General features: G+C 37.3%; 1 protein-coding gene across 2 annotated transcripts in view; it reads left to right on the top strand.

Annotated features, from left to right (window-relative positions):
- Positions 1-24,997, top strand: part of LOC126297709 (regulator of G-protein signaling 7) — a 221,400-nt gene that overhangs the window by 109,728 nt on the left and 86,675 nt on the right. For both annotated transcript variants that reach the window (XM_049988840.1, XM_049988841.1), the window contains exons 4-6: positions 6,371-6,421; positions 19,101-19,207; positions 19,293-19,344. In XM_049988840.1, the coding sequence (XP_049844797.1) occupies positions 6,371-6,421; positions 19,101-19,207; positions 19,293-19,344 (210 nt within the window). The remainder of the gene's footprint in view (positions 1-6,370; positions 6,422-19,100; positions 19,208-19,292; positions 19,345-24,997) is intronic.

Genomic DNA, 24,997 nt, shown 5'->3' with positions numbered 1-24,997 from the left:
TGAGCATGTCACTCATAAACATATTGCCTGAAAATTAATCTCATGATTACAGAGCTTAAACAAATGGTAACTTTTGTCATTAGTGCTGATGACTGTGTGATTACTTACTCACTGTGTTTAAAACAAACTTTTGTCCGTTATGTCTGCATTTTATCTCTTTCCTAATCCTGAGTGTTTATGACTTCCTTCACCATTCTATCACATATACATTGGTATCATTTTTAGTGGGCACCTGAATCATATTTATTCTAATGGAAATCAATCTCCTTGCAGCTGTGTTTTTATTTTATTTCAATGTTTATCTCATAATTCTACTATCAATTTCACCACAGTATTTTATTGTCCTCAGTTACCTTTGCAATACAAAGCACACATGTGTTCATCCACAGTACATTTGTCATGTAACTACAGCTAATGGTCAAGTCTCTTTCAATTAAGATAAACACAGTTAAACAGAAATCTAAAAAGCTTTCTTATGAGAGAAAGATAATTACATCAGGCAACAAAATAAAAACTATATGGAATATAGTGAAGATAGAGACAGGTGGAGCCTTGGTAACAAATGCATCTGGTGTTGCAAACCTCATAAACAAGTACTTTGTTCCTGTTACTGACAGCTTGAGGTTATCAGGTTCGGTATACAGTGCAATGGAGTATCTGTCACCAGTCTTTACAAATAACTTCAGTAAAATGGAAATGACACTCATGTCTCTTAAAGAAGTAGCATCCATCATAAAATCCTTAAAATATAAGTATTTTAATGGTTGTGATAACATATCAATGAAGTTAATCAAAGAGTGCTCATGTGAGTTGAGTTTATCTTAAATTACTAATGTAATCAATCTCTTATGAATGGAATGTTTCTAGACTGGCTAAAATATGCTGAAGTTAATCGTTTTTGTAGGAAGGGGGATAAAGAGATACCATCAAACTATTTACCAATTTCACTTTTGCTGGCTTTTTCAGAGATATGTGAAAAGTTGTGTTAAGATGTTTTCTTAAGCATCTGATGGCAAATAATATATTGTCCAAATATCAATTTGGGTTTCTGAAGGGTTCCAATATAGAGAAAGCTATTTACATTTATAGTAAGTATTTACTTAATTCATTAGGTAACATATTAGAAGCTGCTGGTATTTTTTGTGACCTGTCAAAAGCCTTTGACTGTGTGAATCACAGGATTTTCTTAAGTAAATTAGAATATATTGATTTCACCGGCAGTGCTGCAAAACAGTTCGAGTCTTACCTAACTAACAGGAAACACAGGGTGTTGTTGCGAAATACCTGTGCAGTAAGCAGTCAGCCCCATCTCAGTGGTAATTAATTATTAATTATGTGTGGTATTCCTCAAGAGATTTCCTTCCAGAATGTGTATAACTTATGAAGACATGCAGACTGAAGAGGCTGACAGTGTTAAATTTCTGGGATTACAACTCAATAATAAATTCAGTTGGGAAGGGCATACCAATGAAATGCTGAAATACCTAAACAAGTCTGTATTTGAAGTAAGAACAGTGTCAAATGTAGAAGACATAAATATAAATTAGTTGCCCTCTTTGTTTACTTTCTGGAGTAACTCATCAAACCAAGGAAAATTTTTAGCATTCAAAAGCATATAATAAGTATCATTTGTAGTGTAAATTCTAGAACATCATGTAGAAACCTGTTCAAGGAACTTTGTATTCTAACCACTGCTTCTCAGTATATGTATTCCTTAATGAAATTTGTAGCAAGTAATATACCTCTGTTCCCAACTAATAGCTCAATACATAGTATCACAATAGGAATAGGAATAGGAACAATCTACATAAACACCTGAAATCACTTACTTTGGTCCAAAAAGAGGTCCAGTATTCAGGAACACACATTTTCAATAAATTGCCAGCAACAATTAAAAACTAATTTCTCAAATCGTATTTTTGTGCTCCTTACATGCAATGTGTGTTGGTGGCAGCAGAATCATTCGACAGTTAGCTTCAATTGTCAGTTCTCTAAATTTTTTCAATAGTGTTACTAGAAAAGATCGTCGCCTTCCCTCCAAAGATTCCCTTTAAAGTTCCTGAAGTATTTCGGTAACACTTACTTGTGTTTTGAACCTACCAGTAACAAATCTAGCAGCCAATCTCAGAATTGCTTTGATGTCTTCATTCAAACCAACTTGTTACAGATACCAAACACTCAAGCAATACTGAAGAATAGGTCATGCCAGCATCCTATATGCTGTCTCCTTTACAAGTGAACCACTCTTTCCTAAAATTCTCTCAATTAGCCTAAGTTGACCATTCATCTTCCCTACCACAGTTCTCACATGCTCGTTCCATTTCATATGGCTTTGCAACGTTACACCCAGATATTTTAATGACTTGACTGTGTCGGGCAGAACACTAGTAATACTGTGGCTGAGCGCTACAGGCTTGTTCTTCCTACTCATTCACATTAACTTACATTTTTCCACATTTAGAAGTAGATGCCATTAATCACACCAACTAGAAATTTTGTCTATGTTGTCTTATATCTTCTTACATTCATTCAACTTCAACACCTTACCGTACACCACAGTATCATCAGCAAACAATTGCTGATTGCTGTCCACCCTCAACAATGGTCCTATCACATTTCCCTGAGGCACTCCTCACAATATCCTTGTACCTGATGAACACTCACTATCGAGGACAACATACTGGATTCTATTATTTAAGAAGTCTTCAAAGCCACTGTCATATCTGTGAATTTATTCCATACACGTGTACCTTTATTAAGAGCCTGCACTGGGGCGCATGTCAAATGCTTTCTGGAAATCCAGAAATATGGAATCTGCTTGTTGCCTCCATTCATCATTTGCAGTATATCATGTGAGAATAGGGCAAGTTAAGTTTCGCAGGAGCAGTGCTTTCTAAACCCATACTAATTCATGGACATAAGCTTCACAGTCTCAAGAATGTTTAATATATTCAAACAGAGAATATGTTAAAGGATTCTGCAGCAAACAGAAGTTAGGGATATTGATCTGTAATTTTGTGGGTCCGTTTTTTTACTCATCTTATATACTGGAGTCACCTGTGCTTTTTTTCCAGTTCCTTGTCACTTTGTGATGAGTGAGAGGTTCCCAACAATTGCAGACCATATAAGGGGCCAATGCCCTAGAGCACTCTTTGTAAAACCGAATTGGGATTCCATCTGGACCTGGTGATTTATTTGCTTTCAAATCTTTCAGTTGATTCTCTATACCAGGGCTTCCCAACCTTTTCAGCTGGCGGACCCCTTCTACAGTCAAAAATCCATGGCGGACCCCTAAGTCAGTCAAGAGCACAGTAACTTTAAATTTCAGAGCGAAACCCATGGGAACTGAAAGCTTTTTAATGCAAGTGCCATGTTCCCAATGACCCCCCCCCCCCCCCCCGAAGTATCAATAGTCTTTGGCACTTCTTGTGATTGTTCTTCCTTTGGCCGTCCTTCCTCATCATTCATTTCAACTGGAAACTTCTCTGGTTGTGTGTGAAGGCGATGGAGAAACCACACCCTTCTTCAATGATCCTGACTTCATCCACAGATCCATGTTAGAAGTATTAAACTGGTCAAAAATTGACTTATGAAATAGGTAGTGCACTGACAAAGCAAGTTTAACATTTAATGATGCCTGGGGCCGCATACGTGCCAACGAGCGCTGTGATTGGTCGACAAAGCTTGCTCCGCGCATGCGTAAAACGTTTCAGTGCATCAAGCGCCGTGAGCCGGCTCACAAACAACCCCCGTATTGTTGCAAAACAGGCGATCGGGGAAGCCACATTCTCCGCCACTAAACTGTGTATACGTTCTCACTTAGGAACCGCAAAGGCTGCTTGGGAATACGACCTGAAGTAAAAGTACACATGTTTTTCACACGAAAAAAAAACAAATAGTGATGAATTTGATTTTCACATTTTTATTCAATAATTTTATTCATTATTTTACACAATTTGGTGAAAGGTGGCTGCGGACCCCCTAGAAAGAGCTGGCAGACCCCTAAGGGGTCCGTGGACCACACGTTGGGAAGCCCTGCTCTACGCTAAGGATACTAATTACTATGTAATTCATATGGTAATCTGTCTGATCTTCAAATGAGGGTATGTTTACATCATTGTCTTGTGTAAACAATTTCTTGTATGTGAAATTTAAAATGTGGGCTTTTGTTTCGCTATCTTCAACTACCAAACCAAACTGGTCAACAAGGGACTGAATGGCATTAAACATGATGAGTGATTTTATGTAGGACCAGAATTTTTTCGTGTTCTCTGCCAAATCTCTTGCTAAGGTGTAATGGTGGTAGTTGTTGTATGCTTCTTTCATAGAGCTTTTCATTGACACTTCAATCTCTACTAACCTTTGCTTGTCATCGTTTGTGTGCTCGTTTTTGAACCTACAGTGCATCAGCCTCTGCTTCCTCAACATCTTCTGAATTTTGCTATTAAACCATGGTGGATCTTTTCCATCTTTTATCTGCTTACTAGGCACATAACCCTCCAGACCACGATTCACAATCTGCTTAAACTTTTTCCATAGTTCCCCTACATCCACCTTACTGGAACAAAGTGATGTCAGTTCACTGTCTAAGTGAATTGCTAACCATTGCTTGTCTGCTCTATCCAGCAGTAACACTCTCCTAGCCTTTTTGACTTATTTATTAACTTTTATAATCATAGTTGCTATAATGACTCCATGATCGCTAATCCCTATTTCTCTACTGACTTGTCGATAAGGTCTGGCCTGTTTGGGGCTACGAGGTCTAAGATATTTCCATTGTGTGTTGGCTGCGGAGCTAGCAGCACAAGACAGTTTTCAGAAAGTTTGTTCAAAAGTATTTTTCTGTACCCCCTGCAATGAATCCATAGATATCCTAGTCTATACTCATTAGGCTAAAGTTGCCTCCAACTAGTATTGCATGATCTGTGCATTTACACACTACTAACCACAGACTTTTTTTCAGTGACTCTAGAACTGTCACTGAGGTTTTTGGATGGACGATAAAAACATCCTAAACACTTTGTTTTACCTTCTACACCTGCTACACATGACCTCATAACTTCAATGTCACACCCAACTTTCACCTCAGTAGAGACAATATTTTTGTCAACTGCAGTGAACACTCCCCCTCCTGTGGCCTTTAATCTGTCTTTCAAATTCACAGATCAAATCCTGTAAGTCCTGTGATGTCTTTCCATCAAGGTTAGTGCCCATAATGTGTCTACAATTCAGTGGGAAAATTTATATCAAACACTCTCTATTCTCTGCATTGAAACTGAGATATCTTCACACCATAAGTAAAATTTTATACAATTAACATACTTAATATAAATCCAACTTTTGTTAACTCTTATTATTTTATTTGACTATTATGCCATGTTTCCCTGTGTGTATGTTAACTGATATATTTGTGACCAAATCTGTATTTGTACAATGTATGTATTTTAGATGATCACATCTGTACTTCAAGTTGTGTTGGTATCTGAAGATGAGACAGTATTGTCTTGGAGTTTAAACATGTATGAAATAAACATCAAAATAAAATAAAAATACAGCTGCAAGGAAACAGACTTTCCTTGGAAGAAATAAATCACAGCTGATAGTCCTACAGATTTCTGTATATTCCACAAAAACTGAATGAAGTGTCACTATCATTATGAGGGTGGATTCTCATTCAGTAAGAATTTGGTTTAGATAACTGACTACCATCCATATTTAGGTTTTCTGTAGTTTCTGTAAATCATTTTAGACAAAAGTCAAAATTCTGGTTGAACTTTTTTTTTATCTAAGGAGATAAATGAAGATGAGATGTTAAGCACCATTATTTCAAATACCTTTGCTTCTCATTCATTTCAGTTTAATTATAGTTGCTGTGCTCACTCCTTCTAATCGTCCCTTCCCTACTGTTCAACCCATCTCCCCCTGCCCCCCCCCCCTCTCTCTCTCTGTGCATGGATCTGTGTGTGTCAATTAAATATAAATAAAGGCCTGTTATAGAAATAGTCAGTATGTACCTATAAGTCAAGTGAGAAATCAGGTGTAAATAGTCTCAATGCAATTATAGTTATAAGTGAAACTTGTAGTAAATCTAAAATATGAATATTAAATGAACATTGAAAAATACAGAGAAAGGTTTTGCTGCTGTGTAATCATTAGTGACTTCATTATTGGTATGCATTTCTCAAAGAAACAGTTAATGAAAACTAGAATGGCTGATTTTAAAATGTGGTGTAAGGAATATGAATCACATAATGTTTAAATGACATATTAAAAGCACACTCGTGTTTGTTGAATTTTGCCAGAGGAATTTACAACATAGATTGGTTTGAGGAATGCCACTGAGCCAGATATTTTTGGTGTCTTGTTTCAGGATCAGATTTGATAATGTGGATGCTAAAGAACTTGGATGTTGAAGATCAAGGTAAGTTAATGTTCTTCTCTTAATAATATTGCTATTAATTTTCTACAGACTATTGCATCATTGTATCTGTGTTTTTGACTTTTTAAACATTGTTCCTTTAAGTAATTTTGTTATGGAAAAAATCTATTAAACTGTTTGAGTGACTCACCTCTCTGATTTATGCTACAAAAGTGTGGTGAATTATTAGATACTTGAACAATGGCCTGCATGAAGTTCACAAATTGACACTCTGTATCATCTACCCTTTTCTTATAAATGCATATAGATGGTGCAGAATAATTATCATAGGAGATGGTTCAAAATTTGGCTAGAAGTATGAGAAGAGATTATTATATACAATTCCTAACCACCATATTATGTGATAATGCCTCTCATTAAATTCAAAATCTGTGGAGTGGGTAAGGCATTAGATCCTGTTGATCATTCTCCAGCTGTTGGATAGAGATGTGTAATTCTCTGGCATCATGAATATTTTGCATATGAGCATTCATAACAAATCTCCACCAATGCAGTTGCTTATTTGGGACACCCTTCTGAGGTTGAAGGAGGACAATGTCAAACTATCTACTCCTATAGTTCTTGTGTAGGTTAACAGTATGGGATTCCTATATTGTTTCTACTGCTTATTCTATGTTCAACCATGTATTGATTATAGTGAACTCATTGCTACATACAGAAATATTTCAATTACCACTACCGAGGTCATGGGAGATTTTATGCAAAATAATGGAAATTGGCAAAAATGTCACAAGAAATAATACCAGATATTTTTGGAATAAATTTTAAGGACAATTACAAAATTATCAAAACCTCAGATTAAGCTTCAGATATCCAGATAAAATACTGTAAAGAAAGAACAAAGAAAACTGCAAACTCCATACAGTGTTCTTTGAAAACTTATTGAATTGTGTAAGTCTGAGAAACTATTCCAAATCTGAACTCAACAGCACAGCCTACACTGGAAGAAGTCAAGCAAATCATCAGGCACCAGGAGAGGATGGAATAATAGCAGATATATTCAAAATATGTGTTGAAAAACTGGCCAAAATTCTCCATAAAATACTTTTGAATGCCTGCAAACTGAGAAAATCACTAGAGAATGAAAGAGTGCAATAATTTACCCTCTTCACAAGAAAGGGGGCAAATCAGATGTCAACAACTATTGAGGGTTAGTCAAGATATTTAAAATCTGCCTGAGAAACTGCAATAAAGTATTAATGTTTGTCACCAAGCAAACCACATTGTAAATATGTTTTCTTACAGACCAATGATGATCATAGCTTGTGGTCTTCTGATGAATAGTAGTCAGGCAATACACAGAGAGCAAAATCAGATTACATACAAATTAAAGAGACTTTTAATGTAAAAATGTTAAAAGTAAATAACCAAATAAAGTTCCTGAGGTTACTGCCCTCCAGGAAAGTTATTGTATTCTACAGTTATTGTACAGACCTGAAAGCTGGATGAAACCTGAAGTAGAAACCTTTGAAATATTTAACAAGGGATTAACTGTATATTCGAAATACAGGTTAGACACCACAGGGGGGGGGGGGGAGTGTTTGTTGCAGTCTACACAAATTTTGTCTCTTGAGATTGAGATTGAATCTAACTATGAAATAATCTGGTGACAAGTAACCAGCCTAGGTGAACGCAAGTTAATCAGTGGATGTTCTTACTGACCACCTGGTTATGCTGTAACAGTTGCAGAATCAGTCAAAGAAAGTCTACACTCAGTAGAACAGAAATACCACAATCATGCACTATTGTTTGGAGATGACTTTAACCTATTGACTGTAGACTGGGACATTTATGGATTTATTGCAAGTGATACAGATAGACAGTCTTGTGAAATACTTTTGAACATGTTTTCTAAACACTGTTGCGAGCAGGTTGTTTAGCAGCTCACAAGCAGTGGAAATATTTTAGACTTTGTAACTAAAACAGATCTCACTGTACCAATAGTGTCAGTATAGAGACAGCCATTAGTGATCATGATGTCATCACAGCAACAGTTGCTACTTAAGTTAATAAATCCATCGAGAAGGCTAGGAGAGTGTCTGTGCTAGAAAGTGCAGATAAACAATTATTAGAATCGTACTTAGACAGCGAATAGATATCATTTAGTTCCAATATGATAAATGTAGAGGAATTATGGGCGAAATTTAAGCTGATTGCAATTTGTGCTCCAGAGAAATAGGTGCTGAGTAAATGGATTAAAGATGGAAAAGACCCACTGTGGTTTCATGGTAAAATTTGGAAAGTGCAGAAGTAGCAGAGAATCGTTACACTCTTGGGTGAAAAAATAACATGGAAATTTTGACAGGCAAAATTAAATAGAAACATGTATGGCTATAGAATATCAGTGTGTGAAGCATACAACAACCTCCACCATCATACTGTAGCAAAGAACCTTGCTGAGAAGGGGAGCAAATTCTGGTGCTATGTAAAATCAGCAAGCATGTCAAAGAGTTGTGTCCAGTCACTTGTCAACCAGTCAGATGTGGCAGTAGAAAACAGCAAAATGTAAGCTAAAGTTTTAAATTTGGAGTTTAAAAAAATCATGCACACAGGAGATATTGACATATTATCATTTGACCATCGCACAAATTCGCCGATGGAGGACATAGAAATGGGCATCACTGACATTGAGAAGCAACTGAAAGAGTTGGATGGGATCCTAGTGCTTATTTACAGAGAGCACTGCATGGCACTGAACCTTACTTGACTTGCAGTTATCATAAGTCTCTTGCTCAGCGCAAAGTCCCAAGTGACTGGAAAAAAGCTCAGGTGACTCCTGCATATAGGAAGGCTAAAAGAATATAACCATAAAATTACAGACTTCTATCCTTAAAATCAGTATACTGGAGATTTTTTGAACATATTTTGAATTACAATGTTACAAATTTCCTTGAGACAGAAAAGGCTCTGTCCACAAATCAGCATGGATTTAGAAATCACGGTTGAAGGACAGATTCCTAAATTTCCAGCATGGTGCCCCACTGCAGATTGTTAATGAAGGTCCAAGCATATGGAATAGATTCCCAAATATGCAAGTGGCTCAAAGATGTCTTAAGAAATAGAATGCAGCATGCTGTCCTTGATGGCAAGTGTTCGTCAGAGGCAAGGGTATCGTCAGGAGTGCCCCAGGGACATGTGATAGCATGGCTCTTGTTCTCCATATAAGTAAATAATCTGATGGAGAGTGTGAGCATCAGTGTACAACTGTTTTCTGATGTCACTGTGGTACATGGGAAAGTACCATCATTGGGTGACTGTTGAAGGATACAGGACGACTTAGACTGAATTTCTATTTAGTGTGATGAATGGCAGCTTTCTGTTTTGTTTTGTCTGCATCTGATGAAGAACTTAACCCAGTAATAACTAACAGTATTTTTTCAATATGTCTGATTGCCACTCAATGCCTGTTCTATGTGCTGAGCAGCAATCTACCCTTCTCATACATTTAAAAAATTGGTGTGATTCATCAGAATTTTTGGGCTTGTTCAAAGTGAATACTATTTATGTTAGAAACTAAATGAAACATGTGCAATAGTCAGAAAACTAAATGTCAAACACCTAGGAAACAGTGCCATTGGGTGAAAGTATAGGTTGTTGCCGAATGTAGACAAAGTGCTACATAAACAAATATATATCACTCATTTGTAGTGAAGAAATAAACTGTCACTTATGTGATAGAGAAAGGTATGTTGGCATATTACAGCATATTCTAAACACATTGTAGTCCAAAATTACTAAATGCAAACAGAAATTAACTTTTCTTGAAAACGTGCTGACACTGTATTAACAGATTTCCTCAAGCAAATGTTGCCACCTACTGGGAATGTGCAGAAATGAAAACAAGTGATGCACAGGAAGCATATGATGTGAAGATATGCTACAATTGGCCACAGTGAGTTTAGTTTGTTCCCTGAGCTATAAAAGAAAAGTTGGATGTTACATATATGCTATGTAAGGATTGAGGAAAGAACAGTAGTGCTCAAGAGTATTTTGTAGGAAGCATTAGTTATAATTACACAAAGATAAGTGGTTAATTGAAAACTATGTAATTATAATTCATTTAGTACAAAACTACATTTAGTTCAAACAAAGTTATCTCACGACAAAATAGAAATAACAATTCGTCTGGCTCAAAAGTAATTTATGGATCTAAGTATGTAACAATAAAACAAAACTATTTTGGAATCTGAAGAACAAATCAGTATTTCACCACATACCCATGGGCTTTGATCACATCTGTACAGCTGTTTGGCATTGAATCCACAAACTTTGGGCGTTTTGACCATTCATCCAGTAAGGCAGCAGCATATTGATTCTTGTCTGAGTAGCTTCTGCCATGAACACATTGCTCCAATGCATCCCAGAGATGTTCAGTTGGATTGAGATCTGAGCTCTGGTTTGGCCACCCCAAAAGTTTAAATTTTTCTGAAAATAACTTTTTTAAAATGTCTGGAGTTGTGTTTTGAATTATTATCCTGTTGAAATATTCAATTGCATTGTGTATTGCTTTCCTCTGTGTGGAACCATATCCGTTTCTAAAATGTTACTGCACACAAAACAACTACTTGGACTAGAGAATCAACCCCTTGGCAAGAAAAAACACCCCCACACCATGATGCTGCCACCACCTTGCTTAATGGTCAGTAAATGGTACTTTTTTTTGTCACTTTGGCATTTTGGTTGATATATATACAGCACACCATCAGAAGAAAATTTGTTAAATTTACTTTCATCACTTCATAAAACCTTAGACCAACCTGTAGCGTTCCAGGATTGATGTTTCTTTACAAGCTCTATCCTGGCATTCCTGTTTTTGAATTTATAAGTGGTTTACATGACGGTTGTCTGCTGTTTAAATCACCTGGTACTAGATAATATTTTACCGTAGAGACATGTAGGTTCAGTCCATGATGCTGCTTCAGGTCACCCTAATTTATTGAGGTGATTTTCTCGGATCAGCAGCCAACTGCTTACAAATCATTCTGTCCTCCCTCCTTGTTTTTCAAGGATGATCTGACCTTGGCTTATTGGCTATTGTCCCTTCCTTTTTTGCCATTGACACCACATACTTATTAGTTTTTGTGATATGCCATAGTCTCTAGCAACACTAGACTGTGACTTTCCCGTCTTCAGAGCATGCAAAACAGCTTGTCTCCCACAAACTGAATATTCTTTGTGTTTGGGCACACTTCAAGTTGTCTCTAAAAATAAACAAACATTGTCTGAAAGCCTAAGTAACAATAGACATAACAACAGTCAATGAATTCCATACCACCAAAGCACATTACAAAATACTTTGGAGCTAAAGGAATGCATACTTACATTGTTATTGTATGACCTTGCTTGTTCACTAGGTATGTAACCACAGTCTCATGAAGCTGTAGATACAGTGACACAGTGGTGTGGGTTGTTCTGTTGTGACAGCATGCAAGGAGTATTGACAACATAACACCACAACTACCAAATACCTTCGAACACCACTGTATGTGCATTAGGCCTGTTTGTGCTCAGCCAGTTAGAAGTCACTCACAAGTTGTTGTGAAAGTTCTCTAACTCCAGAAGTATGGACTGTAATTGGTTCTCAAAGTATATAGTGAAAAAAGTCATCTGTGTCAACCACTGACTTTCATATTCAATAAATGTTTAAAATCTGTAGCTTTCCCTGATGCAGTGAGTACTATTCTCCAAAGTTTTCAAGTACAACCACCTTAATAACTGTGAGTATTTTGAAAAATCTGATTCCTCTCCAACTGACAGTTTGGATTCTAACATTCTAAAAATACTACTACTGTGATCACCAAATCTGTTCACCAAATGCTAACAGCATTTGAAAATATTTGATTCTGTTGTGCTTTGTGATCACATTACTGTCTGTGTCGATATACCCTTGTAACATTTTGCTTACAAAACTGTAATTTTATGTCATACACAACTCTTTTTAAGCTGTAATCAAGTCCTTTTTAAGCAGCTGGAGACAGTTTCTCTTAGTTAAAAATAGATGGTTTTTGCTCACGGAGTTCTGGACTGATGTGCCATAGGGCTCAGCCCTTGGTGCATTTCTTTTCATTGTTGCAGTTAATGATTTGCCTTCCAGTGTAGGAACTAATTCACTGGTATGTTATTCAGATGACACAACACTTCTGCATTGCATATACACCATGACACAATAGAATTGCATCAGGAATCTCAGGAAAAATAATCATGCTCATTAACATCAGGAAAAATAAGAACTAGCAATGAATTTGTTACCTAACGGTTTTCCTGCAACAAACTTCTCAGTAATCCTTATAAATTACAGGAAAAAGTCTAGGATTAATGAAGAATGTGAAAAGTAAATCAGTAAAACTATGAGGCTTTCTCATTGGTTCCAAATTAAACTGTTATTTTTATGTTAGCCATGTTTGCTAGTGAATATCTTGAATGTTGTATCTCATGTGGATATTGATAGATGCACTCTCTAATTAATGTCTGAATGTGGCACACTTTAACCTATTCCAGTCACACATCTCCTGTGCCATTCTGATATAGGGCACGATTTACCTGAATGGTCATGTGTGAATAAGGAAATTCACAGAATTAATGCGAAACTTAAAAGTAGTTGTAGGCTATTCAGCAATGTGAAATTAATTGACTCAAGCACACTTGACAGAGAATGTTTTACAAAACATGGGCTTCACCTTAACAGAAATGGCAATGCCAGGTTAGGAAACTTAATAAGGGAAGCAATTAAATGCAATTACAAAGTGACAGCCACTGAACTGGGATGGTATAAATCTCCAATAGCAGAAACACCAGCACAAACAGGAGCAGCACGCAAATGGACAATCCAAAATACAGTAGCAACAGAGGAACCTACTACTGAACCAACATTAGCAGCAGCAGAACTAACAACAGAAGCAATAGTTACAGCATCAAAAACCAACCAACCAGAATCATTAGCAGTCACAGCAACATCAGAAGCAGTAGTTCCAACATCAATAACCAAGCAACCAGAATCACTGGCATTCACTGCAACAGCACAGCAGCAGCAGTGGTAATAGGAGCAGTCACCACACCAGAAGAAGGCAGCCACCCTTGAGAAGCCAGGATTTTAGCTGGGGCAAAACAGCGAACAACAGCACATAACAGGGAAAGAGATAAATGCTTACAAGCAGAGGAATCTACAACAAGGTATGAAATCTTGTAACGGTGTAAGAGAAAATGCATCAACAGAGTTTAAAGTCACAGGTTAGTCAGATCGTTCAAATCAGCGAAGAATTATGAGTCTGAACATTCAGTGTCTTAAAAACAAGAACCTTGAACTTGAGGTGGCAGCAAATAGTGATCATATTGATTGTTTATGTGTTATGGAACATTGGTGCAGGGACAGTGAACTAAACAGCATAAACTTAAGCCAATATAAACTTGTGATTTCTAAGACTTTCCTGGCGATTTGTTGAAATCTCGTAAAATTGGGTGTACTGCCGGTGGTCCGCGTCTTCCCAACATGATATTTCGATGTCGTAACTCGGCGTCTTCATCAGGTGTGACCTGAGACTGGTTGGCGAGCTGACCTCATCCCATATTTATGCCTGGGCGGTGTGTGGTGCTCCCTATGCCGTCCGCGCCTGCTGTGACCATTTCTGTCAGTGGTATCAGTCTCTACACGCTTCCTCTTTGGTCCGCGCCCGTTGCGGCTCTCTTCTGAGGTAGCGGACGTCCCAAGGCGTTCCCTATTGGGTCCGCGCCCGGTAGGCGCGATCCTAGCACTATCATGGCTCTGCTGAAGCTCCTTATGCTGTCCACGACCGTGGCAAGTTTCTCTCGTGGCCGAGCCATTGTCCTGGCCTTCTGAACCCGGTATGCGCCTGTGAGGTGCGCTTCCTGTGGCATCCAGCTGTTGTTGGAGCTGCATATTATGATGGCCATCCTCCAAGGAGCTTGCTGCCGCCTGGTGTCGCGTATGCCTTTCTGTTCCGTTACTTATACCCTTGGATGTCTGTAGTCATTCCCAATAGGGAACGCCTTGGGACGTCCGCTACCTCAGAAGAGAGCCGCAACGGGCGCGGACCAAAGAGGAAGCACCTAGAGACTGATACCACCGACAGAAATGGCCACAGCGGGTGCGGACAGCATAGGGAGCACCACACACCACCCAGGCATAAATATGGGACGAGGTCAGCTCACCAACCAGTCTCAGGGAACACCTGATGAAGACGCTGAGTTACGACGTCGAAATACCGTGTTGGGAAGACGCGGACCACCGGCAGTACACCCGATTTTACGAGATGTCAATATAAACTTGCCAGTCAGTACTATAGGCAAAATGCCAAAGGTGGTGGGGTATGCATTTATCTAAATCCCAAGCTTAAATTTAAGTTAAGATATGAGGCTAAACCATTAATCATAGAAAAGGATTTTGAGGCAGTAGCCATTCAGTTATATAGTTTAAAGAAGAAAATAATTGTTGCAGCAATTTACAGGTCACCATCTGGAGATACTGAAGTCTTTCTTAATAATTTGGAAGAAATGCTCAACATTTTCTCAAATGAGAACTCTCCCATAATTCTTTGTGGTGACTTTAATATTAATCTATTGGTCCAGAGTCCAGTAAAAAAAAAAAAAAAAGTTTTTAGACATACTAAAAAGCTTCAACATGTTCCCCCACTTATCAGTTCCCACTAGAACAACAGATTCCAGGGAAAGCCTAATAGATAACATCTTCTCAAATGTAGTCACACATGAAGTTGCAGTTACAAATATGAATATAGGATTATCAGATCATAATGCACTAACCTTTAATCTCACTGCTACTCCCAAGGTGGAGGAAAATAAGAAGGAGTACAAACGATTTTTCTCTACTGAAAATTGTAATCAGCTCAAAAATAATTTAAAAAATGCAGTTTGGTCAGGGGTCTTGGCACAAACAAACACAAATGATGCTTATAATATATTTGCTTCCACTTTTATGACATACTTTGAAATGTGTGTCCCAAAAAAGCTTTTTAGTTATAGATCATCTGGATCCAAAGGGACCTGGGTTACATCCGGAATTAAAAAGTCAAATGAAACCATGAAATTACTAAATTTAAAGTTAAAAACATGTCATGATCAGCAGTTTGTTGAGTATGTGAGGACATACAAAAAGACTTACCGCAAAGTAATAGCAAAAGCAAAATTATTAAGTAATGATAGATTAATAAGGCAGGCTAGTAACAAGTCCAGAATGATGAGGAAAATGGTAAAAAAAGAAACTGGAGGTCAAACTAAAGAACAGGAAATCAATCTTAAAAATAATGGAAATATTCCCATAGAAAAAGATGCCATGGCAAACTATGTAAACAATTATTCTGTAAATATTTCCCTTACTTTAACAGTGACGAATCCAATGGTAAATACCAGCATGATGGCGATCCCAACAGATGAGCATGAAGTTCTAAAAGTCATTAAATGTTTGAAATCCAAAATGTCCTCTGGGTTGGATGAACGTACCTGTATCAATAATTAAGAAAATTGCTCCATGTGTTGTCAAACCTATAGTGCACATAGCAAACTTGTCCCTTAGTGAAGGGGTATTTCCGGATAAACTTAAAATCTCTAAAGTGATACCTCTATACAAAAATGCTGACAGACATAAAATAGAAAATTACTGACCTATATCTCTCCTCCCAGTCTTCTCCAAAATACTTGAGGAATTAATGAAAATCAGGGTTACAAAATATCTAGAAAAACATAAACTAATAAATAACAGTCAACATGGCTTTCGAGCAGGGCACAGTACAGAAACAGCCATATTGGACTACACAACAGAAATAGTAAGAAATTTGGAGTCAAATGAACAGGTTGTTGGAATTAATCTAGATTTATCCAAAGCATCTGATACTGTGAACCATGTAATATTACTAGAGAAACTTGGAGCAATAGGCTTCAGGGGCACTGTTAAAAAATGGTTTGAATCTTATCTGCAAAGCAAGTCACAAGTTGTTGAGCTGAGGTCATCCAACAATCTTCACAACTTTAAACTCATATCTGAACCGAAACAAATTGAAAAAGGTGTTCCACAGGGCAGCATTCTGGGCCCTTTGTTATTTCAAATTTATATTAATGATATACAGGCTCCAGACAGCTCAGCCAAAATTCTACTATTTGCAGATGACATGAGTATCATAATTAGTGATATAAAAGAATCATTGTGTACTACAACAGAAAAAATGCTCTCATACATACAGTCATGGTTTTATTCAAATAAGCTGAAATTAAATACAAACAAAACAAACTATATACAGTATGGAAGCAAGTGTCAAGGGGAAAATATGTGCCTTATGCTGGATAGCAAACAAGTAGAAAAAGTGTGCACCACAAAGTTTCTGGGAATGCGAATTGACCAAGATTTAAAACAGAATGAACACAGTGTATATCTTACTCAGAAACTTAGCTCAGCATGTTTCGCCTTAAGAATAATATCCAAGGTATGTAGCAAAGAATGTATTAGAGCGGTGTACTTTAGTTATTTCCAATCAGTTGCAAGCTACGGCAGAAGTTTTTGGGGAAAAACCAGTTGAAGACTAAATGACATTTTTATTATGCAAAAAAGAGCTATTCGTATCATGACACACAGCCCACCACAAACTCACTGTAAACCCTTATTCAAACAACTAAAGATACTTACAATACCATCAATATATATTTTTAAATGCCTGAAAATGATCAGTAAAAGTAACTGCGATCTCCAAACCAACTCAAGCTACCATTATCACAATACAAGGCATTGTAAAGACTTCCACATTCTCTATGTAGCAAAAACTAGAAGTCAGAAACATGTTAGCCGTTTAGAAATAAAGCTTCTAAATGCACTTCCATTTCAAATTAAAGAATTGAAAGGCAAAGATAATTTCAAGCGTGAAGTAAAAATTTATTTGATGGAAAAATGCTACTACAGTGTAAATGAATACCTGTCTCAGAGTGTGGATTGAAACCTGGACTTACTTTAAAAAAAAAAAAATTCAAACTAATTTAATTATGTTTTCAATTTCCTAATTATGGTACTTAGGAAAGATCTGTTAAATATCTGTAATATGTTTTGAGTATGAGACGTAGTGAATGATCTATAATTGTTGATCATGAGCACGTACTTTGTTTTTGGGTAATAAGTTCTTGTACACTACTTATGTACTATGTGTATGTAATTCGTTTGCTGTTTGTATATTTTTGTCAATTTATTATGTGTATGTGTTGTTATGTGTTACGTGTAATCAAATGACAAATCCTATATCACATGTGTGATCTATTGGATGCTAAATAAATAAATAAATAAATAAATAAAAAGGGACATTCATGTTGTATCATGAAATCCTGCAAATTAAAAAAAGTAATCAGAGTAGTGGGCAAACTGTATCCAAAGGGAAACTGCCATCTCCTCTTTAGTAAGTTTAAGATACTGACTGTTGTGAACCTGTATATCTATAGAGCATTAGTTTATGTCAAAATATAACTTAAGTTAATCTGACACCATAGAGAAAATACACCACACAACACTGGAGTCAAGCTAAATGTCTATATACTGAAGCAGAGACTGACAAAGACTGGAAACTCAATCAAAATGACATATTTAAATTTTTTAATAATCTTACAATATCTGCTTGGTCTATGCTCTATAATATTTTTAAATTTAAGATATAATTGATTGGTTATTGGAACACCCATTCTATTATGTCGTACGGGATAGTATTCTGGGGTGACTCATCAAACTGAACAAAAGGTTTTAGCATGCAAAAGCATGTAATAAGAATCACTTGTGGTGTAAATTCAAGAACATCATGTAGTAACCTGTTCAAGGAACTTTGTATTCTAACTACTGCTTCTGAGTATATTTATTCCTTAATGAAATTTGTTGCTAGTAATATATCTCCATTTCCAACCAATAGCTCAATACATAATATCAATACTAGGAATAAGTACAATCTACATAAAGACCTAAAATCATGTACCTTGGTCCAAAAAGGGGTCCAATATTCAGGAACACACATTTTCAATAAATTGCCAGTAACAATTAAAACTTGGTTTCAGATAAAGCATGGTTTAAACAGAGTTTGAAAGACTTTTTGATAGCTAACTCCTTCCACTCTATAGATGAATATCTTAACAGAGACTGTAAGGCCAGTTTCAGTAAAAATGTCTGTTAGATTTCAGTTTCAAGAACACTTGGTCACAATAGTCAAGATTAGGTATTTTGTGTATGATAAATTAATTAACAGTGCATAACAATGTTTAATTCTAACAGTGTATTAATTCTGTAAATATTAGCTGTTGTAGTTTACTGTATTGTATTCATCTACTTTGACAATCTCCTTACAAATGGTCAGGGGAGTGAGTATTGCTTTGTGTTTTTTATGTTATACTTTCTGACATGTTCCACACCCATGAGAATCATCTCATTTTTTTGGGTCTATGGAACGAAAACTGAATCTAATCTAATTCTACAAAGCAACAGAACATTTTGAAACAAACTGTGTTTGTATTAGTTTGTAAGACTGGAGATAAAGAAGTAGAATTAAATTGTAATAATTTTGTAAGTAAAAATACTGTTGTCATCAACAGTACATTTAATGACTAAAACTGTTCCATTGTAAGTAGGGTATGTGTAATAAGGCATTGTGTATTGTGAACTGTTATTCTGTTTTAGTGGAAGCTCTACATCTTGCTCACTTGATGGCGGCACATGGGTACTTTTTTCCTATTGATGATCATATGTTAACTGTCAAAAATGACAATACTTTCTACAGATTTCAGGTATGCATGATAACATATTACTCATTGTTTTTCTTACAAAAATACTTTCACAAATCTAAAACAAAATTTTCAAATATGCTTTCAGACACCATACTTCTGGCCATCAAATTGCTGGGAACCAGAAAACACAGACTATGGTAAGCCGCAGTCACAGTCATGAAATTACTCAGTTGTTAACAATCTTGAAATTTATATATTCGTGAACAACAGAGATTGTTGATTTCTTGGTGCTGTTTATATTCAGTCTTAGTTACTGCTGTAATGGTGTTCTATGAGAAAGAAAAAGGATTATCTTTTAATGATGTATTAAAATTTATTGAATTTCACTTAAAATTACTTTTTTAAAATACCAGTAATAATTATTATAATGTAATCATAAGAACTCACAGAGGAAAAATATTTAAACTTTCAAAATTCATCATGATTTGATATCTATTAGGGTGCTCCAGTGGCTTCAAAATCTGGTTATTTTCTATTTTTCTCCTGGCAAACTACACACATGACATTAATAAGAGAATAGCTCTGGAGATATTTGTATGTATAGTATTTTGGATTTGTAAGATGAATCAAGATTTTGATATAAATACTACAAAAATGTTCTAATCTTGGTTGCAGTAAGACTATCATGGTGACATGACATGGCAAAGATAGTTAGCTGTTTGTGTGGTGATATCATTATGAAATAGAAGCCTCTTTGCCACTGGCATGCAGATCAGTGACACTACAGCATTCTTCAAGTGATTACACTTTTATGTGAAGCAGGGGAGTACCAACAGTATAAACTGACATATGGACAACTGTGATGGTTCGAGCATTTCTGGTGTTGATTCTGCTGTTAGTAAGCCAGTCATTGGATTATAAGTACCAAGTGCCTCCAGCACATGTAGCAACAGTCTTCAAGCAAATGGAAAACAAACTGGAATCTGCAACAAGCAAATCCTTGAAGCACAGCAAGCAGTACAATGAACTCTCCTTCTTTCAAATGCAAAATCCTAAGAAAATTACATGTGCTTCATTGAAGACTCTGAGCCAGTTGTACAGATACAGAATGCAGCATCATGCTGAGCAGGCTGGAGGCTTCTATTAATTAGATCATTCTTCTTGAAGCCCTGACATTCATTATACGTATTGCCCATAGAAACGGGGGTGGGGGTGGGGGGGGTGGGGGGGGGGGAAGAGAGAGACAGAGAGAGAGAGAGAGAGAGAGAGAGAGAGAGAGAGAGAGAGAGAGAGAGAGAGAGAGATTTACTGTCACTGTCCTGCTGTCCCCGGTAGTAGATCACATTTTGCTAAATTGCAGTGACCTTTGCAGAGATATGAAAACCCTCTGCAATTGAGACAGGTCATTAATCGTCTAAGTGCTATATCCACACAAGACAAACATATCCACATTATATTGCTGCACATCAACACTATGCATAACACACTAATTAAGATTGAGAGGTAGTAAACTATAGAATAACTTGGTATCAGTGTCAGACTTGTCCAGGAACCATAACTGAGGAATGGGAAACTTGCACACTTCTTCATACATGTGAATACTAAGTGCCAAGGTAGCATTTCTCATTCTCAACCATACTGTACTTATACCACCAGCAAAGTAACAATTAAGTAATGAAAATGCTGTTACTGTGGAGATGTGAACCTGGTAATGCAAGTGGATTATAACACACACACACACACACACACACACACACACACACACACACTCTGTGTCGCTGTGAGATTGAATGCCACCTGGTACTGTTGTAAGCAAGTGCCATCATAGAAAAGTGCTTAAGTGGAGTAGAGACAAATAGGGAAACATTCTAGCAATGATGCAAGCCAAAAATGTGGAAATACACTTACATAAGTGAGTTTTTGAAAGGACAGATTGGTATTTGGGAATGAGCATCTCTGAAATGGTAAAGCCAGTTGGCTGCTGGCATGGTACTGTCATGGATGCCTATCTGTTCCTATGCGGACCCAGTGATATTGTCAATTACGATTGCAGGGACACAGAATAATTGACACTGGGTCATGTATCAATAAAAATATGTTGCATGATCTTGTGAATCATGTTTTTTGTTAATCCAGCTCAGTGACTCTTCAGGTGCACTGTCATCCAAGTGAACATCTCCTCACAATATGCGCTGCACACCAGACACAGACCAGTGGAGGCAGTAATATGCTATTCAGGCTATTCATCTTGGTATCTATGGGACCTGTGGTAATCGAAGACACTATGACAGCCGTGGACTTCAAGAACATTATTGCAGGTCACGTTATTCCCTTCTTGCTTGATGGCTTCCCTGATTGATTGGGCCATATGGTGGGTGACAATCAGATTGGTATCCACTGCTGTAAGGGGTGGAATGCTTTCAGACATTTCTTCACTGGTCAACGGGACTGAATTCAAAGCAGGACTCATCACTGAAGACAATTCTACTCCAGTCAATAAAATTTCAGGCCTAAGATGTGTCTGGAGATACATCAAACAGTGATGGGAAACAAGCCTGACTGTTGCCCACCATGCGGCCCAACAGCCAGGAGTGATGGTCTGGGGTGATGTTGCTTTTCATAGCAGGACCCCTATGGTTGTCATATGTGGCACCCTCACAACACAATGGTACATCAGTGATATTATACATCCCATTTTGTAACCCTTCATGGCAAGCCAACCTGGGCTTACATTTCAACAAGATAATGTCTGCCTACACACAATGAGAGCTTCTACTGCTTGTCCTCATGCTTGCCAAACCCTGCCTTTGCCAGCAAGGTTGCCAGATATCTCCTGAATTGAGAATGTCTGGAGCAGTTATGGACAGGTCACTCCAACCATCTCAGTATTTTGATGATCTAACGTGCCAGTTGACAGACTTTGGCACAATATCCATCAGGAATACATCCAACAACTCTGTCAATCAATTCCAAGCTAAATAACTGCTTATGTAAGGGCCATAGGAGGACCAATGTGTTACTGAGTTGCTGAATTTGTGAAGCTTGTTCTATCAGATAAGTCATTCAATTTTTCTGAAATTATAATTATTTGTTTTTCCACACATTTACATCACACCTACTGAGTCCTGTTGCATTCAGATTATGCCTTTGTAGTGTGTCATTTTTTGTCTTAGAGTGCATATACAAAAAAGATTTGAGAAACCGAGGAGAAGCACTGTGACTTTTGCACATGAACAAGACAATTTTACCATCAAGATTGCCCCAGGGAAGTGTGATAGGATGCTGTTTTTCAGTATGAACATAAATGATCTGCATCTGACAGGCAGTGTGAGCAGTAATCTGTAACTGTTTGCTGATGATGCTGTAGTGAATGGGAAAGTGTTGTTACTGAGTGATTGTAGGAGGACACAGTATAACTTAGACAATTTATTTGGCATGATGAATGGCAGCTTGCTCTAAATATATAAAACATACGTTAATGTTGTTGGGTAGGGAAAACATCCTGTAATTTTCAAATACAGTATTAGCAACATGTTGATTGACACAGTAACATCAATTAAATACTTAGGTGTAAAACAACAATGTGAGATGAAATGGAATGAGCACATAAGGTCGATAGTAGGGAAGACAAATAATGCACTTTAGTTTATTGGGAGGATTCTAGGAAAATGTAGCTCCTTTGTAGAAGAGACCCCACATAGAACTCTACTATGACCCATTCTTGAGTGCTGGTCAAGTGTTTGGGATCCTCATGATGTCAGATTAAAGGACGATATTGAAGTATTTCGGAGATACCTCATGAAATCAAATGGGAATCCCTGGAGGGAAGAAAATATTCTTTTTGTGAAACTCTGTTGAGAAAACTTAGAGAACCAGCATTTGTGGCTGACTGAAGAATGATTCTGCTGCTGCCAATGTACATTTCTTATGGACCACGAAGACAAGATAAGAGATATTAGGGCTTGTATGGAGGCATATAGACATCGGTTTTCCTTGCTCCGTGTGAGAGTGGAGCAGGAAAGGGAATAACTAGTCATGGTACAAGGTACCCTCTGCCATGCAGTGTGTGGTGGCTTGTGTAGCATGTATGTAGACGTAAACCATTCCCACTTGGGTTTTTGCTGCAGCCATTTCTGTACCATGGAGACTGATGATGCTGAGAAGTCGACAAAAGTTGATGCCCATGCACAGCAGTGAGGACTGGTTCTTGTTCTCTGAAGCGAGGTGCATGCAGTGGGTATGTCCCATTGCACCCATTCCTGTTCCATTCATGTTTGCAGCATGGGAAGAATGATTGTTTGGATGCCTCTGTGTGGGCAGTAATTATTCTAATCTTATCCTCATGACCCCTGTGTGAGCGACATGTAGGGGATTGTAGCATATCCCTAGAGTAATCATTTATAGCCGGTTCAAGAAAATTTGTTAACACACTTTCTTGGGATAGTTTACATCTGTCTTTAGTACCTCCAGTATCTCTGTGCCACTCTCCCATGGATTAAAAAAACCTGTGACCATTCATGCTTCCCTTTTCTGTTTACATCCAATATCCTCTGTTAGTCCTATCTAGTATGGGACCCACAAACTTGAGCAGTATTCTAGAATGGGCCACACAAGCAATTTGTAAGCAGTTTCTTTTGTATACTGATTGCACTTCCCCAGTATTCTACCAACAAACTGAAGTCTACCACCTGCTTTACCCACGACTCAACCTATGTGATCATTCTATTTCATATCCCTACTGAGTGTTCCACTCAGGTATTTGTATGAGTTGACCAATTCCAACAATGACTCATTAATATTATAGTCATAGGCTACTATGTTTTTTTCATTTTGTGAAGTGCAAAATTTTATATCTCTGAACATTTAGAGTAAGTTGCCAATCTCTGCACCGTGTTGAAATCTTATCAAGATCTGACTGAATATTTATTCAGCTTCTCTCAGATGGTACTTCATTACAGATAATTGCATCATCTGCAAAAAGCCTGGTTTTACTATTACTATTGTTTGCAATGTCATTAATATACAATATGAACAGCAAGGGCTCCAACACACTTATCTGGGGCACACCCAAAGTTTCTTCTACACGTGATGATAACTCTTCATCCGAGATAACATGCTGTGTCCTCTCTACCAAAAAGTTCTCACAAATTTCACTTGATCCCCCATAAGAACGTACTTTTGACAATAAGCCAAGGTGTGGTACTGAGTAAATTGCTTTTCAGACATTGAGAAACACTGCATCTACCTGGTTGCCTTGATCCAAAGCTTTCAGTATGTCATGAGAAAAGTGCAAGTTGGGTTTCAGATGATCAATGTTTCTGAAAACCATGCTGGTTGGCATTGAGAAGGTAATTCTGTTCAAGATACCCCATTATGTTTGTGATCAGAATATGTTCTAAGATTCTACTACAAATTGATATCAAGGATATTGGATGGTAGTTTTGTGAATCACTTCTACTACCCATCTTCCAGATGGGTGTGACCTGTCCCTTTTTCTGTGAACTGGGCATGGTTTTTTGTTCAATGGATCTATGATAGATTATAGTGAGAAGAGGGGCAAACTGATCTGCAAATTCAGTATAGAACCTGACAGGGATTCCATCGGGGCATGGAGGTTTGCTGAGTTTTAATGATTTCACTTGTTTCTCAACACCACTGATACTGATGCTTATTTCATTGTCTTTTCGGTGGTACGAGGATTAAATTGGGGCAGTTCTCTTGGGTTTTCCTTTGTAAAGGAACATTTGAAAATTGAACTAAACTTTTCACCTTTTGCTTTGCTACCCTCAATTTCAGTTCCTGTCTCATTCACTAGGGACAGCACATAAACTTTGGTGCCACTAACAGCCC

This window comes from Schistocerca gregaria, chromosome X (genome assembly GCF_023897955.1).
Source record: "Schistocerca gregaria isolate iqSchGreg1 chromosome X, iqSchGreg1.2, whole genome shotgun sequence".
NCBI classification, from domain to species: Eukaryota; Metazoa; Arthropoda; class Insecta; order Orthoptera; family Acrididae; genus Schistocerca; species Schistocerca gregaria.
Note: the sequence above shows the minus strand (reverse complement) of the source record. Positions and strands in the feature narration are given on the sequence as shown.